This window comes from Anas platyrhynchos, chromosome 4 (genome assembly GCF_047663525.1).
Source record: "Anas platyrhynchos isolate ZD024472 breed Pekin duck chromosome 4, IASCAAS_PekinDuck_T2T, whole genome shotgun sequence".
NCBI classification, from domain to species: domain Eukaryota; kingdom Metazoa; phylum Chordata; class Aves; order Anseriformes; family Anatidae; genus Anas; species Anas platyrhynchos.
This window is the reverse complement of record NC_092590.1, coordinates 35,458,176-35,476,395: the sequence shown is the minus strand read 5'-3', so window position 1 is coordinate 35,476,395 and position 18,220 is coordinate 35,458,176. Positions and strand designations below refer to the sequence as shown.

The 18,220-nt window shown below is 37.7% G+C and overlaps 1 protein-coding gene across 4 annotated transcripts in view; it reads right to left on the bottom strand.

The window, feature by feature from the left end:
* Positions 1–18,220, bottom strand: part of FBXW7 (F-box and WD repeat domain containing 7) — a 164,303-nt gene that overhangs the window by 80,166 nt on the left and 65,917 nt on the right. For 2 of the 4 annotated variants that reach the window (XM_027456658.3, XM_038178292.2), the window contains exon 2: positions 15,203–15,760. In XM_027456658.3, coding sequence (XP_027312459.1) covers positions 15,203–15,691 — 489 coding nt within the window. In that variant the 5' untranslated portion in view covers positions 15,692–15,760. Of the gene's footprint in view, positions 1–12,500; positions 13,506–13,543; positions 14,019–15,202; positions 15,761–18,220 lie in introns of those variants that run through there. The other 2 variants (XM_021268996.4, XM_021268997.4) reach the window with 2 other exon arrangements.

Genomic DNA, 18,220 nt, shown 5'->3' with positions numbered 1-18,220 from the left:
CACACTTCTAGCTGAAAAAAAAGTACCATGTTCACTTTCAGAGTTGCCTACTTACTAAGTGGATAAAGCCAAAGCAGAATAAGGATTACTTTTTTGTCATATACGAAGTGACTACACTAAATTTTACACTCTACCACACCAAAAGGCACAGCTTCAGTTTTTGTCTCTGCCCACTCCACTTACCCCCTCTTTTTTTGGCATCATCAAAATGCAGACCAGATATTGTCAGCCCATTTTTGCTCCCATGCATCATCGTTCCTTTTCAGCCTTAAATGCATGACACATTACTGATTGTAGGTATTAATTGTCTTACAGTAATGTTCAAGGGCCCCAAGCTATGCTGGGCAGCTATAAACATTTAATCAGTGAGAGTCCTTAGCCTGAAAATACAACACAGCCTAATTTAAGCAGTAAGAGGAAGACAAAAATGGAGAGGGTTGGCTATTTGGAAGTGTTAGGAATATATTGCACATATTATATATAATTTATTTTTGTATTCATTACACATATACTTCTCATTTAAGTTCTAACTGTAAAGTTTAAAGAATAGCTCTGTTGCTTTTATCTTTAAAAGCTTTTTCTTTAAATATTATACAGAGAGAATGTATAAACTAGACAAACGTGAAACTACAGAAATTTGAGCCTCCCTGCTTTGTAATACATGTTTCTAGCATCCTGTTTCTGAGCAAATTGGGACTGATTTCCAATGATGCTCTTTTTAAGTGCCTACCCATTGTCATGTCAGAAAACATATTACTTTATTTAGATGCATAAAAGTGCCTGAAAACTTGCGTTTGAAAATACTAGTTTGAGATTGCTATGGACAGTTAACTATAAGCTTAATAAGGCAGAAGACTCGTCTTTCTTTTTGTGGGTCCAGTGAGGGGACACCTCTGTAAAGTGAAAGCATGCAGTAAGCACCAGTAACTTCTGAAGTAATTAAACATGAACCTTTAGCAGAGGTTTTTAGGAACTGTTTACCAGAAATAAAATGTTGTGAAACTCCCTTGCTTGTTCAGAACACTTGACTGTGGGAGGCTTTAAGGCATAGCTGTAATAATTTATCACAGCAGCAAAAAGCAGCTTACTCACAAACTTCACAAAATCTTCTCCTAGAGCCCACAATTGTTTTGGATACTAATCCTGCTGAAAGACTACATGAACTTATGACATTTTAATGTGGTGATGCAACAATTCAAGACCTGCAGAGGCCTAAATTAAATATTTCCAAGTATAGAAAGACTGAAAGGCAGAAAGCAGAATCCCAGGCACTCTTTCAACAGTTCTTAACGTTGGTGAACAGCTGCCCTCAAATGGATAAAGCGGAGCACTGCAACGTTTCTAAAGTCACCTCCAAATAATGTGCAGATACTGAAAAATGCAGTAGCACTTAGATTATACACATGCCTTATTGCTCTCCTAACGTTCATGCCGGTCCCTATCCACGTGTAGAAAGAGTACCAACCCTTTTGTGAGCAAAGCAAACTACACTAGTAACTATTCTTGAACGGTGACTGTGGTCCCAAGCTTCTTTCTGTGAAGGACTTCTAATACCAGTACACAAATAGTTCCCAGTTGATACACTGCACGAGCCTGCTTTGTGCAGGCAAATGAATAAGCTGCATAGAAACAAGGCACTGCTGTACCAAACCAGCCCAAATATACTAGTGGCACTGCACCAAAAAAAAATTTGCTCTCAAGAGTCTCTCTATCATATCCCAATTTACTTGGTACAAAAATCTGTGTGTAAAAATATAATGACCCAGAACCCTGAAGAGAATATGCAGGGAACTGATGGAGGGATCATTTTGATCTCTCAAGATCAGAATTACCTAAAAAATATAGAAAAGAGAAAGAGGTCAGCTGGAGAACCCAGCAGCAAAAGGAGAAGAGCAACATTCCCTGCTCGCAGCTGGAAAGCAGAGATCACCAAACTGCCTAGTTCCTCACCAACCAGATTATCAGTCCTTTGCAGTAACTCATTTTGCATATTAACTTATGCCCCGCTGAAATACAGATTCATCCTCCTTTACCAGCAAGGACATTCCCCCTGCCCTCCAAAGTAGAGACTCAGATCCACTGTGAACTGATACTAAATTAACGCATTACCACAGATCAGCTGAGAAGAGATTATCCATGCATGAGTGTGAACCCTTTCAAACATGATAAAAATGTACTAGCTGCGAACTGAAGCTTGGAATTAAAGTGAATTTAATGTACTATTTTAATTCTACATTTGCTGCAAACAAAAGAAAACTGTGACTGGCAGCTGCAGTTCACCTGATGCGCAAGCACAGCACATCAAGCTGAAGAAACTCGAGAATACCTCTGAATCCTGCGGGCAGCTACTAATGAGAAAAAACACAACACAAGCAAACTGGCAAGAGACCCAGAGTCAAAAGCAAATCTACTATTCCCCTTTTTCAAACTTTTTAAGTTGAAGAAATAAAGCACTGGAACAATGAAGTGGTCAAATGTTCCAGCAGAACATCACACAAATCTCCAGCCCTGTTCAATTACTCTGCTCCAGACTCTCCTTCAGTTTCTGGTTTGCTATTTTTCTACTTTTTCTTTTTGTCCTTTTATTCCTGTTCCTCAGCTACTGATTCTAGCCCAGCAGTGTCCATGAGCTATGTAATACCTTCTCTCCTTTGCCTTTTACACCTAATGAAAGAGTAAGATAGAGCCCTTATCACCTTCATTTTTTCAGGCTGAACTATGACGTTGTGTACTGACACCTAGATGGATAGTACTTCGCAGAAGGCTGAAAAGAAAGCACAGGAATGGAGAAACTTGGTTCCTATGTTCCCTTTTATACAATGTCCAACTATTACAAAAAGCTGTTTTGAAAACTCTTACAGGAAAAAAAGCATTTCATGAACTTAAATCTCTCAACTTTCTCTCAAGAGACCGACGACAGCATCCCCGTTTCAGCTACAGGTTATTCAACACACTAGAAGTCAGTGAAGAAAGAAGTAATACAACCTGTAAATTAGCTGACTTCACACTGACAAAGTCACTAGCTCTTAGGTGCAGTGTTAGTTTAACAGCTATTTTCTTTAAGAAGTGGTTTCCACCTCCCTTCCTTGCTCTGGCCACTTGATTCCAAACTTCCTTAAGCTGGCTGCAGCACTTCTCGCGCTTTGCTCTGAAATGACTTCAATAAGCAGGATGCCAGAAAACCCTCAGCTTTCATTGTCACTTAGTAAATTTTACATTATCTTGGCAAATGTAAGCAGCTCATAAAGCAGCCAGATGCATGATAATGCAAACACAAACGGCAAAAGTGTGTGGATGTGGTGAGCAAGTACACAAGACATGAACCCTTCAGCAACATCAAGCTATCAGGTCCCCTCTCCTTTCTCTTGGATCCCTGAGCATGAAACACTGGCCCTGAATAGCCATCACCAATAAAAAGCTTCCTGAGCATCTCAACAAACAAAATTTATTATCAAGAGAAAGGGAAGGGAACACACTGCTATAGGTCTGCCCTCAGTCCACATGTTGTTAGTGCAGAAGAGGATTTGACAGAAGTAGGAGGAGACCACTTGCACAAGGAAGCTTTTTGTCAGGTCACATTAAGTATTTATGAGAAAGAGAGAGACTTTCTAGTAAATTGCATATTGGCATGACAATATGTCAATACTAATGATACTATCGTGTCATTAAGACATATACTTAACCATATACATTTTTAAATAGTTCCTACCATATTTAAGCATCCTGTGTACATAAGTGTACATATTTATAATCAGAAAACTACCATTTGGCTTTGCTCCACAAACTTCCTAACTTTATTTACTGTACTACGGGGTCTTGTTGTCATTATCTTTTTTTTTTTTTTTTAAGCCATCTTAGAAGCACATGTCTTTCTTTCCTCATTAAAAATTTCAGGTATGTAACAGAAATCCAGCTTCATCATCTTGCACTTCCCAAGTATTCCAGAAATGCCTGCCCAGTCCTCATTGGCTATAAAACAATTTGGTGGTTAAGTACATTTAAGTCTAGCCAGAGTTGCACCAGCTGTTAAGAAGAACTGCTACAGCTGCTATGCAGGAATTCATTTGCTGACCACTTATTTATGCTGTTGTTGCACCTTTAAATAAAGCTGAGGCAAGAATTAAGACTACAACAACAGGTAGAGAAGTCATGCAATATTTAACACTGGATTAAAATGCAAGTCAAATTCCCAGGCTGAGGACAAGCTGGGGTGGGGGGGAAGGGGAAGCAGGTGGTTTTGTTAGCAAGAAGGCTGCTTTACAAAGCAGGAAACTGAAAAATTAACTTCATACAGAATAATTCAACTTCTCTTAGGAACTTTCCTAGTACTTTCATGTAAAATGCAAGACTATAAATGAGAAATTATCTACTTGTGTATACACACATACAAAATATATACAAGGCCAGTACCAAAATATTTTAAATCACAAGTACTCTTTTTTTTAATAGCATCTAGAAACCATTACTAAAATTAAATTTGGACTTGTAATTCTCCCTTTCTGCATATTAAATAGAAAAGTCACATTCCCCCAAAAAACATAAAGCTCTTAAAAATATTTCTGCCACTAATGCATTCAGATTTTCTTTCTTACTAGGCAGAAAAAATGTCCAGATACAATTTAGCATTAAAAAAATCCTCTTGTATACCCTGACATCAAAATAAGACTCTTATATCCAGCTATTTTATTTAAATAAAATGAAAATATGCCAGAAATAGAAGTTTGAACAATGCAAAGTATTACATTTTGAAATGAAAGAACGTAGGCAGCCAGGTCTATTTTTTAGAAGATTATTTTTTTCTCACTAGAACTGTAAAATTCAAATAAATGCAACAAATGCAACCAATTGTAATACTGGCATTCATTTGATAGCAATGAATTAAGCTACCTAATCCTTTTCAGCTGGTTAACAGCATACTGCAAAGGGCTGTGAAGCTATTTATAAAACTCAAGATATGTGAAGTAAAGGATGCCTAAATCACAGAAAAGAGCAGGTAGTCTATGGAAGACATAGCACTTGGCTGATATGGATGCCATCTTCATCTTTTATTTGCCTCTTTTACTTCCCCCCTTTTTACTTCCCCTCTGAGTGGGTGGGGAGGAGATGGGACAATTCTTGCCTGTATTCTTATTTAACAGGCACTGGCTTCCCCTAGTTTGGTCAGACATTGCCCATTATCTAAAATACTTATGAGTATTTAATAAATATATATAAACATATTTATATGGACACCTAGATCCAGCCTTGAGCTGATGTTTGTACTTCAAACTCTGTCAACAAAGAAATAGAGGGCAGCAATACCAAAGTGTTCTCATTGGCAAAGCATCGGAAAAGTTTCAATAGTCTGTTGTGTTGTGTTTCTTTTCCTCCAGAACAGAAAAGCATGAATGCATATAAAACAGAGCTTGGAATACTTACTTAAAGGACATGCAACACTAGGGGTTTCCACCAAAGCCAAAAATTGTGCAGATGGGTAATTGCCTCGGGGTAATGATAGCCTTGCTGAAATATCCTTGGCTTTGGGTAATGTCTAACTTAAAGTCAAGGAACAATACTACATCTAGTAGGAACAAGGGATCCATAATGAATTACACAAAGCTTGATTTCTTCCATATAGCTGTGTCACTTCCAGTTTTACTTGCTCATTTTAATAAAGTGATTTATTTTCTGTGGTTTTGAATATCTGACTGAGGGATTGGAACTGAATGACTTAACACTGGCAAAAAAAGTGTGTTATTTGTTGTTTATTAATATTTTTAGTATTCAATATATTTGCTTAATAATGATTGCAAAAGCTGCCATCCTTTAGAAAGACTCCATAACTTAAGTAAGAACAACAAAGGGTCTCCTGCCTCTGCCAAACACAGATAACCAGCAGCTGAGTAACACAAAATAAGAAAGTGCTTTGCACTTACAGGAAACATTGCTCATACTTCACTTAAAAGAAATAATGACTTCTGATGGTGAATAAGGTGGAACTTATCCCTGCTGGCAATCTGTGGTGGCTGTTGGTACATTTTCCACTTCAGCAGAGGCACCAGGGATTGAACAAATACATTAAAATTTAATAAGCGTCAACAGAGTCTTATTTCATGACACAGCTGAAAAGCACAGCCACAGTCTCCCAAGATTGAATTTCACTGAATAGTACTAAAATTCACAATTCGCCCATTTCATATTATGTAATATTCGGTCAGGTAGTCACATCAGTAGAAAACATCAGCTTTTGGTAAAAAAAAAAAAAAAAAAAAAAAAAAAAAAGCTTAAAAAGAAGTAAGATTCTCTACAGAGAAATAGTTAGTTTGGACCAGCTTGACTTAGGAGAGAAATCTCTGCATTTCCTTCTTATACTCAAGAATTTGTAAGGGTATGTAAATTATTTCCTTATGTAAAATTTCCTGGATACCAAGATGTTGTGCAGATAACAAAGACTCTACAGAAGTAAAGGATACACTGCTAGTTTGCAGATTGCAGTGACAAATGAGTCACAAAAAAATGTTAGTCCTGCAGCAGCTGTTAAACATAGTTCTGGTCCTCAGATCAACTTCTATTCCTCCACCTTTCTGAACTAATTTCATATCTCAATTTTATTTTATTTTTTAAGTATAAAACATCAGCGAACAAAATAATTGTACTGATCATAACATTTTAAACATAAACTTGCAGCCAGATTAGTATTAAAAGACCATCCTTAAAAAGAAAAATAAAATAATGAACAGAACCAAAAACTAACTCACCAGTAAGTTTTACTTCCTTCACACTTTGATTCACCATTGCATCAAGTTTCATAACCACTAATAACAGCTAAGCTCCAAAAGGTGAAGCAGCTTAAAATCAACACTGAGAGCAGCAGCATCCACTGATAAAATGCTCAGTAAATACAGCTGTATCACTGCAGACTAGGGATATTTGGGCTAACGATCACATCAGGCAACAGCACCTGCCACATAATCAAGAACAACATAAGGAACAAATGGCATATTTAAGTGGGGCAGAGCTCCCCCATGTATTTCTTAGGCAAGCAATGCATCCCCACAGAGTAAGCATACTGAAAGTATTCTCGAGCATGTTTTCGTGATTTCTACTTCATCATGGCATGGCCATATAATTCACAAGCTGAAATGGTGTTAATGACATTCTTAAAAAATGCAATGTATATTTTAAAAGGCTAAGTTTCATCTTGAGTACCAAGATCCTGAGCAAAATTTAGGTGGTTAATTGATGCTGATTTCAAAACCTACAGAAAAAGCATGCAACTAAAGACACCGCCTTGAGTAGTTATTCTGAAAGAATCATGTTTGGTGTGTTCTACGGCAAAGCCATCTAGGAACTGATGTGGCAGTTGGAGTCACATCAACAAGTTCCTCTCCAATATTTACCTTTAAGGAGCTCTGCAGAGGCCAAGAAACTAGAAGACAATTCAAGTTAATACAACCTTGTACCAACACATCAATTCTGAGCAAGTCTAAGAGACTGCTTCCCTGCCAGAGAGGTGGCTGGCTTTTTCCCTGCAGCAGGGGAGGGCTGGACGTATGCCTGCATGTCAACAAACATACGGCTCCAAAAGAATTGCACGTATGTTGAGATAGAGCTACCAAATATGCCTGTAAGGACGAGCAGGAACTAAGGCAGGTACGTGTTATGAGAGGCAGGCCACGTCTTCACTGCACAACGGGTGCAATTGGACATTTCAGTCAGATATCTGTACAGACTAATCTGGCACAAGCAAGAGCTCTGTTGTTTTATTTTCCAGTGTGACTAGTTGAGGTAAATTCCTAGACTGGAACTGAAAGACTGACCTCAATTATTGGTAAAGTAGAAGAAAATTGCTTGTGCCTTACTCAGCTAGGTCTTTAGTCCAGTAAGTGATCACTGTAACAGGAAAAGAGAGGACTAAATCAGCACTGTGTCTTTTCCACATCAGGAAAACACACATCTCTCCATAACGAAGGCAAAAATCAATGAAAACCTCCTTATTAAATACCATCTTGTAATCAAAACCATGACCCAAACTGCCAGCATCAATGTTTTCTGTTAAACTTCTCTTCCTTCCCAGGCACTGAGATTGTTGATTCTCCTGTCTGTACACAACTGTCAACAAAACAAATTACACATCAGTACCGTGCATCTGTAGTTAAAATTCTAGAAACCTCGATGAAAACCAGTAAAGCACCTTTCATTAAAGGAAAGAAAAGACAGTGTTTATTGTAGGAGACATTCCTGTCCTTTGACTGCAAGGGACATTTTAACATAGCATTTAATTACCAGATACCTCAAGAATTTTGCATGAGAAAGCTGAACTAGGTAGCCAAGTTATGCCACAAACTATATCTGGGATAACTGCATATTACAAGCAGAACCCACGTATCAATTTGAAAGCTTCATGATCTGCTTACAGACTGCAGAAAATTAGCAGAGCAGCCATTTTTTAATGCCAGCTTTACCTGCAAGTGAAAGCATAGGGATGATTCTACTCACAAAGGTAAGAATGCAGCTAAACCTCAGCAAATATCAGGCAGCAAATGATCCATTACCTAATGTCAAGTAAAAACAAAGCAAGAGAAAAGTACTTTTCAAAAGAAAGGTTGGTATTTGAAGTCAAGAAACACGCTGCCGGTTAGCACAGAAGAGGAAGAACTTTGCTGTCTACAGAGAGACTGGGAATCTGCATTCCTTCCACGGATACTTTAATATTTAACAAACTACATCTTAATGACAGTCACAGAACCTTTCCAAATGATCCTTCATGCTTGGAATCATCAGCAACTAAACTGTGCAGTATATAAATGAGAAAGAAGTCAAAGGTTGTAAGTGTTAATTGATACTAATCTCAAGAGCGTGGCTATTTCTAGTGTTGTTACAGTCCAACAGAAAAATAAGGTTCGGTACTGGAAGGGTCAAAAATCTTATTTTTAAAAAACACAAAACTTGCTCCAAAATAATTAAACTGTCACAGTAACGTAAAAGTAGTTCTGCCTTGCAGGTGTAAAGACCATTAATTGTTTATTTATCTTAAGCCATTTACTCATCTTATCCCATTGTATTTTAATGCCGTGGTTCACAAAAACCAAAGGGGGAGAACAGCAGGAAAAAATGTGCATGTCGCTAATCTTTTCAAGACAGTGATATGAAAGCAGCTTTAATTAGGAAGGAGAATCTGAGGGAGAAGCGAGAAGAACTAAAAAATCTATTGCCAACATTTTTTTTTTCTTACAGTCAGAGCAATTCCTAACATGTACCCATTTTGACACAACTAAATGAATTATTACTTGGTTTAAAAACTCTTTAAAGCATTGTGATAATTATTAGACATCTCAGGAGATGAAAAGCATGAAGAATCTACATAACCTATGCGTGATCCCTGCAAAAAAAATAGAAGAGGAAAAAGGCATCTCTTTTTATAGTATAAACTTCTTAAATTTCATTGTATTTATTTTGCAGGTTAAAAAACACACTAAGTTTTTAGCTGCAGGGAAATCCTTTGCAAAGCAATGCAGCACAACAGCACAACTCTCCATAAGACTGCAGCAAAGCAATAGCAGCACCCTCTGCTGCTGAAAAAGGGGTAAAAATGTTAACACACATTGCTGCAAGACAACCACCCCACCTACACACAATATTCCAACCTTCCCTAAACAGAGGGAAGTAAACTGACCCAAAGGTCAGCATTGCTCTAGTTATCCTTTCTTTCCATGTATTTCTAAAAAAGCTTTGTTTGCTACTGACCTTCTGACAATAAATTTACACTTGCACAGAGGAGCCACTTTTCAATTCACACAGGCATGAACTGCCCTGCGCAATCTTCCTTACAATAGCCACTTAATTTCCTTTAGTTTTAAAAGTTGATACTGTCCTTCCACACAAAACCAAAATTACCAAAAAATACATCTTTTATATCTTTGTGCTCTATGCACCAGCTCAGAACAAGCAACAGAGAGTAAAAAATTCTCTCCCAGCCTGCACAATCTGGGAGCTCAAACTAAGTATTTGAGCTTTAGGTTTGCTCCAGAAACGTAAGCTCCCAGGAACAAGCCTGCAGTACGCGCTGACCTAGCTCCACTGCAGCCAAGCCAGCTTAGTTGGTCTCCCAGCCACTCCCCAGGGTCGACGGACAAACAGAGCAAGGAGTGTAATGCTCACACTCACACACTCGCACCTCCCAGTGACTTTGTGGTCAAACAGGCACGGTGGATACGGAACCTGGAATCAGAGGTCACTGCAACCAAAGTGCGCCAGTTTTACCAGAAAAATAAGCTGCTTCTCAACCCTTACCATTGCTGTATGTTATATATGAGAGGAATCAAATTATTAGCTTTACATAATGCGGTAAATGCTCAAATACAGCAGCTGCTGAAGGGGTGTGAATGTGGTTTTTGTGGTTACAGATCCAACTCTATACACCTCAAGAAGTTATTATTAGACATAATAAATTGGATCTTTTGGGTTCTGTATAATCTTCGGATTGTTCTCCTCTATCTGCCAGAGACCAGCTTCAGACATGCAAGCAGGAGTAAGAAAGGAAACATACCTTGATACCACAACTTGACCTACAGCACCCAATTGCCTTTGGTACTCTGGTATGAAGTACTTTTTTGTCTTAATCATAAAAAACTGTAACAATATTCACTGGAACACAACTAACCCTTATCAGGAATATTTATTTTTATTTTTTTAAAGTGACTGTTTCCTAACTGAGGTAGCTTCAACATAGGACATAATATAACGCAGAATTTTAAATAAAGGAAAAACTAATAGATCAGTTAAAATTTTGTGGTAGCTTTGGTGTAAGTGACCACGACTTTTTTTTTCACCATTCTGCAATATATTTCAAGTCCTTCCCAAAGCCAAATAAACCTGTAAGTTATTTAAACTGTACGGGAACGTTTTCTAAGATAATCAAGATGTCATTACTCCTCTAAGAAAACATCAAAGCAACTAAACGAAAACAACTCATCTTGATGGAAACAAAGCAATTAAAAACAACAGATTTAAGTATACCGAGGATGACAGCTGTTAATATTAAAGTTAACATTAAAAACTAGAAGTTGTAGAAATAGTTAAGCAAACATAATCTAAAACAAGCAAGGATGTTAATTTATGTAAGCTATTTCCCAGTGCCAGCTGTGTTTTCCTGTCCTCGCAGTGTTACAGAATACCACAATTACTGTGGGATAAAAGCATTTAAGGGCAGTTGCTACGAAGTATCTGATGCATTGTAAGTTTATGTTTGCTCATGTTGTTGTTTAACTGTAGCAGGATCATTCCTAAGGAACTCAAGTGATACAAAGTCATCAAAGGGAACTGGCAATGGATGCTGTGCATACCATGCAACCAGCAAACAATCAGCATCAAGAGCACGTTCCTGAAAGCCTTGCATGTTATTACTTACTTTACCCTACCGTGTTGTTTTGTATTTTTATGTAACAGATATGACAAACAACATTTGACAGGAGATAGATTGAGGGGAATGAAAATTAACTGTTAAGAATCTAATGGGGGTACACTGGGTACAAGAAAGCTATTCACTTAAACACACCCAAGCATTAATTCAATTTTCTAGTTGCAAAGAACACAGACCATACTTACAGAACAGAAAGCTCTCTGAAAAAGTCTTGCATCATGTTGGGCAGAGCAGCCAGACATGAAATCCCAATGCATTGCTGTGGTCAAAGGTGTTAATGTGATTGTTTGTTACGTGATCAGGTAATACATAGTACGAATAATTTTTAATTAGCCTCCTTGCAACAACTGAGGTTCTGGCATCTACAGTTCAGATCAATGTTCAAAAATCAGTGTTAAGGGAAGTACCATAATGAGGACAAGAATAGGACACTGTGTCCAGCAGACGTATTTTCCTAAGTACCTACATGTAGGAGACCTTTCAGGAGTGAACTCAATCACTTTATGTACACAAAATAAAGACAAGTTAAACAGCTCTTCAGTTCAGCAGGAAAACAATAGAATACAATGGTCAAAACAGACACAGTAAAAAGGCAGAATAGAATAAAAGTACAGAAATTTAAACACAATTCACTGAAACGACCAAGAGTTCTGACAGATTTGCCTTGCTGGACTGTTTTCTTTTATAAAAAGCAAAAACATTTGAACAATCTGCTTTAGCTTGCACAGAAGTCAACACAGAGCAGCCTAACATTTCAAGCAGGGGACTGTAACACAATCACAATGACCCTTCCAGATTCCTAAGGCACTCCTGGTGAATGCAACAAAGACACTCCTGTATCCTCTCATTTTAAGGGCACACACCCTTCAGTCATAACATTTTCAGAACATTATGGAAACAAGTATTGCAATTGCTTCCATGGAACAGTAATATCAAGCAAATATTTACATATTTTATTTATATATAATCCTACATATTGTGTAAACATACATTATAAATATATAAAAACATTTATATAAAAATGTTTTAGCAATTTTGATTGAGTTTATCAGCTAGAATAGTCAGCTTGCTGCTGCCAAGTGGACGTCTAAGATGATGGGTGCCCAACACAACTGGCATATAGTGTGTTACTTGGGAACCTTGCCACATCCTTCACATCACATGATTCCACAGGCCAATAAACAAAAAGTAAAAAATAAAAAAATACATTACAAAGAGACTTTATTCAGTAGTTTATAAGGAAAAGAAAAACAGAAAGACAAAGAACAGATATCCAAAAGTTCATATGAGTGCACAGAAACAGTTTACAACTGTAGCAGTTGCTGTTTTACTCAGTCACGCTCCTATCCCCTGATAGTTGGTACTGATGAAAACACCCTGTATGTTGCCAGCATTGCTCCATACAGCTACATCAAGCTAGCAACTGCGTTGGATCAGCAACGTATGCCTCTGAGCAGCAGGGTTTACATCTGACATAGAAACAGCAGAGCGGCAGATTCAGTCCCCACAGCTGATACTGGTGGCGCAAAGCAAGCTTCACAGGAATACAGAATACAGCAAGGGAGCCCATAACTCAGCCAAAGCGACAAGAAGCAGAACTGTACTAGACTACAAATGCTGAGAAGCATATCTGAAACACTAAAAGTCAGTCTACGAGGTTTGAGTCCCCTGGGATGAGTCCATCTCCAACAAGTACAAAGAGAAATACTGCCGATGGACCTACAAATACCTCTTTTTCTTCCCAAAAGCAGCATATTCATTAGTCATGAATGAATTACCAGAGTAGAAATAAACATGCTCTGGCACAGCTGTATTTCTACAATATTTCCTAACACAGAATGTGTTCCTATGGTTAGATTTTGTTTTATTAAGGAATTGATAGAAATTAATGAAGCATAACTGCATAACCATGACCTCAAGCAGTGCCAGCTCAAGCAGCTTTCTACCTGTGCTGCTCCTTCAGGTATAGAGTTAAAACTATCAAAAATAAAGTCACACCATGAATCAGAAACAATTCCCAAAGATGATTTCCACTACCTAGCTCCCCAAACAGTTCTTGCAGGAGCACAGCCTGAGGGCGCAGCACAGATGAAAATGGCCAGCACTGCATGGAAACAAAACGCAAAGCAACTATCAGACAACACAGAAATTGTGTATCTATACGAAAATCTCTGAGACAAGCTCCTTTAGGCAAAACTTCCTTGGAATATTGATTCATATTGAATGTGCCATAAAAAAAATTTGAAAATTGCATTCATTACTAGAGATGATTAAAAGAAGCTTCAGAACTGATCGTGTTCTGCTCAGTTCATACATATTTTGAGTATAGTTAGTTACAAAGAAAAACAAAGCTTTTGAGTCAGAGACTTTACATGTATTTCTGAGTGTAAATATATTTTACATTAAGTATCAAGTCCAAACTGGATGGGTGCAAGTTGTTATACAATCATCAGCAAGTAACACTGAACTTTGGAAAACCAAATCATCAGATTAAAAACAGCACGTAGAAAGCTAACTGAATGACATCAAATTTGACTGCATTACAGCATTTCATTCCAAGTTAGAAAGCGTACACTTCAGAAGCTTGAACAGTAGAATTATAAAGTTGTATCATTTCCTAAAAAAACACATGAAAACATTATGACTTTTCTAAACAAACTAATCAGCAATACCAAAAACGTATTGCTGCAGCTTCAAGCAAATATTCATCCTATTTACCTGTTCTGGTGCATCTTCAAGTCTGATTATCAATACATTTATATTCATAGTCATACAAATAGGGAGCACTGTTAATTGCTTCTGTGTTTGTTTTTTTATACATCAGGTTTCAGAAAACAGAGTATATTAGAAGAATTTGAGGGTTTTCTGTTTTATTTTGAAAGGTGGAAAGAAACAAAGTGTTTTATTACCAATTTATGATGATTACAAAATTGGCACACAGGCTTAAGAACAATGCTCTTCCACAACGCCACTTCCCTGCTCCTCCCTTTCATTAGGCAGTATCACCGCTATCATTATTCTTTCAGATTTTAATGCTGCTAAAAGTTAAGGTAATTCTTTCTTCTTGAGGTATTTGGAAAACATAGTGAACTCTTAACAAACAATGGATCTAAAATGTTGGGTGATACTTGTAACAATAAAAATGCTATTATTTATTTTCAAATTGTTGTTGCAAACTGGAAATTCTCAATCATTGAACACAATTTACAAGCTCCTTTCAAGTAGCATGTCATACAGCATTATGCAATGACTGTAAATGAATGATTCACTATTACGTTCTTTTAAATCCATATGTTGTCAATGAAATCACCGTGACCTGTCTAGAAGGGAGAACGTTGAGTTCCTGTAATATTTCACACTAACTTTTCATGACCAACACTTTGAACTAGATCTCACAGACCACCACATACACACAATTGCTTACCTTCTTTCTTGCCTGCTTTGAAGAAGAAAACATAAATAACCCCTGGAGAGTCTTACTAAGGGTATGAGTCAGCATATGAAATACTTTTTAAAACAACCCTGTTCTTTTTAAAATAGTCTTCAAGAGCTCTAGTCCCTTAAAAGAAGTACTTATTCATGTCAAATGCCTGCAGATTTGACAGTGATTATTAACACTGATTATTAACAGTGAAAACAATACAGTTTAAGAATTTATGTAGTCCACAAACTAAGTTCTTTAGGAAACAAAGTCTTGGCCTCAGTTTAAAACCTCAGTTTAAGTTTATATAGAGATATTATTCTCCAAAATCCAGAGTTAACCAAGATTAAGAATAAAAAAAAAAAAAATCAGTTTCTCACCTTTGTCTTTGTGTAGAATGGTGATGACTGGTGAACGGGCAAGTCCATGAGGCTATTGGAATTTGTGACACTGTTACTGTTCGCATGTTCATCTTCTCTACTGCTGTCATCAGACTGATCAAAATCATCACTCTCCTGGTCCATTTCCTCCTCCTCTTCCACCTCCTCCTCTTGATCACCAGCATGTTCATCATCATCTTCCTCTTGGTTACAAGTGGATTCTTCATCCACTGTAATAAGTCTATTGTTATTTTCTTCTAACTGTTCCTGCTGGGATTCATGTCTGTCATCAAATCCAGGTTCTTCTCCTCCTATCTCCCCATTCCTCCCAATGTGCTGCTCCTCTTGTTGTCGTCTTTGCTGCTGCTCCTCCTCTTCTACAACCCGATTCATCTGCTCCTCATCTACTTGGCTTGAGGAAGCATTACCTCGAAGAGATCCACCAGTTCGTCGCCTCTTGCTGCCCACAGAGAGCAGTTCCTGATTCATTTCCAAAAGCCAGCTTGCTACTTCTTGGACCTTGGCTAGGCTATCTGAAGATGCAAATGCTTTCACATTCTAAGGAGACAAAAAAAGTGGAAAATTACAAGCTATATTTTTGATTACATGAGGCATAAAATATCACTGCATTGTACTACTCCCAACAACTTGAAATTCCATGCAACAAAGAGCAGTTTCAACTTCAGCCTCAATTTTTTCAGTTCATTGTCAAGCTTTTAACAAGAGAGTCATTTCTACTATCGTATAATCTGAGCATGATCTCTGTAAACACTAGATTCTGCAAAATTCCTAAGTTTTTCAGAACTACCTGCATGTGAGTATACGTGCCAAGAGAAAACAAACAGCTTCTTAGCTGTGCGTAGCGCCCTGTGCTCAGGTATACACACAGCACACCTCTTACTCAGCATGTTAAGCCACACAAGGGATTCAGAAAGCACAACGACAGCATTGGAAAGGAGCACGAGTGCCCCGTCTCACAGTAGGAGCAGTAAAGGACTTTGTTTCCACAAGTCCTTCACTAGAGGAAGACATTCTTCAACCCACTCTTCTCCCACCCACACATGCACAAAAGAACAACTCCGTATCTTCAGAAAGTCTACCACCTGTCAGTTTGTTCCTTTGTTTTGTTTGTTTTTAAAATCAGACCAGAAAAATCTAGAGCCTTGGATGACAGAGGTCTGAATAGATAAACCCCATCTTTGCTCTATGATATTTTTAAAAATACTAAATTTATTGCTGAGGGGACTGGAAGGTCCCAGAAACCATAGCTCAAGTCATTTCATTGTGTCGTAATGTAAAAGCCACAGAAACACATTTACAGATGGTTTTAAAGTCTTGCTTTGAGAGGAACTCGTAGATCGGATTCTGAACACCTGCCTCCTCTTCAGCAGGGAAGCAATACTTAAATCCCAAAGACGTGGTTCTCAAGTTTCCACATATCTAACCACATGACAGTCACCCCCAAATAAACCCTCATGAGCTGAGAAACTGAAACGTGTTCCAAGCAAGTGTCCACTAGCAATTAGTTCCACTCCATGAACTAGCAGCTAACAATAAAAGACAATTAAGCTATACACATCAAGGCAAGGACATGAAGGAAACAGCAGAGACTGTGCTGACTTCTGCTTTTACCAGGGGAAAAAGCCAGCAGGGCACTGGGTTGCACGTGACCCAAACCAGAAGCTAACAACTCCAACCTTGAGTGCAATGGGCATCGGAAATAAACATGTTTAATTTTCTATACATACTAAGTAGTACTTGAGAAAGATGCCATTAAGAGAGCACTCTAAGAGATGCATTTTCACTTTTTTTTTTTTCTTAGCATATTTGAGTGATGTTTACCTCCATTTCATCATGCAATTCAAATGTGGTTGTGAATACAACCTGATGCTAGCACAAGTTATTTATCAGGCTTGCTACATAGTTTAGGCATTATGAATGTGACAACAGAACATCTTACTTTCTCAGAAAAAGTGAGAAGATCTTGATTTTTTGAAGTACTTAAGTCACTTAAAAATCAATACTTAAAAGGACTATATAAGAAATCTACACCTTCACTGGCTAACGGTTTTAATTTCCACCGCAATTCTCTAGTCACAAATGAAGCTTAAGAGTTTTAAACATTCTTCAGTATCACCAGCTTTATTTTAAATATATGCAACTACCTGTTTAGGACGTACTTGCTGAAGTTGTAAATGCTCTACTTGTTCCTAGAATTTCAAACATACTTTCAATTGTACCTATAAGCAACTAACATGAAAGGTCAGCATTAAAATAACAAATCAGATGACAATAATAATTATAAAATGCATCAGATTCTGCTAACTGCTTAAATAACAAAAAATACTCTACTGTTACTGTTAATAACAGGCCTAAATGAAATTCCAGCCAATCAAAAAGACAATATGCTTGTTTTATTATGGGTTTTTAATTATTCCTCCATTTTTGCAGTGACCATCAATTCACAAGGTTAGCCTCAAACACAACTTCCGTTTCGCTCTGTATCTAAATGAACAAACTCAGCTTGTTTTTTTCCAGAAGCCTATAAAATGCATTATCAAAATTTAATTACAGGCAGTGCTACATCAGAAAGCATCAATATGCAAAGAGGTGATACATTCGCTGAAGCACAGATGGATGTACGTTATCTGAGAGATGTGAAACATTAAAGCTGCCTTCTGTCACGCAAGTGCTTGCAGAATTAACTGCTGCCAGCTAATACACAAGATGCAACCATTTCCATACATAAGGTAGATATGGAACTGTAAGGGGTTATTATTTTGCAGGGTGAAGACTGCCAGAGAACTAAGATGTTGTGTTTTCATCTAGCACTGGGCCTCCTTCATGTGTACTCTGAGCCCCATATTTCTATCACAGAATCATCGAATATCCCGAGTTGGACGGGACCCACAAGGAGCATGGGGTCAAACATATCCTCAGATTGATACCGGGAAGCTGTTGCTTTTTCTGCCCACCTCAGACTGGAGTGAGAAATTCAGACAGCCACCGAAGCGTGAC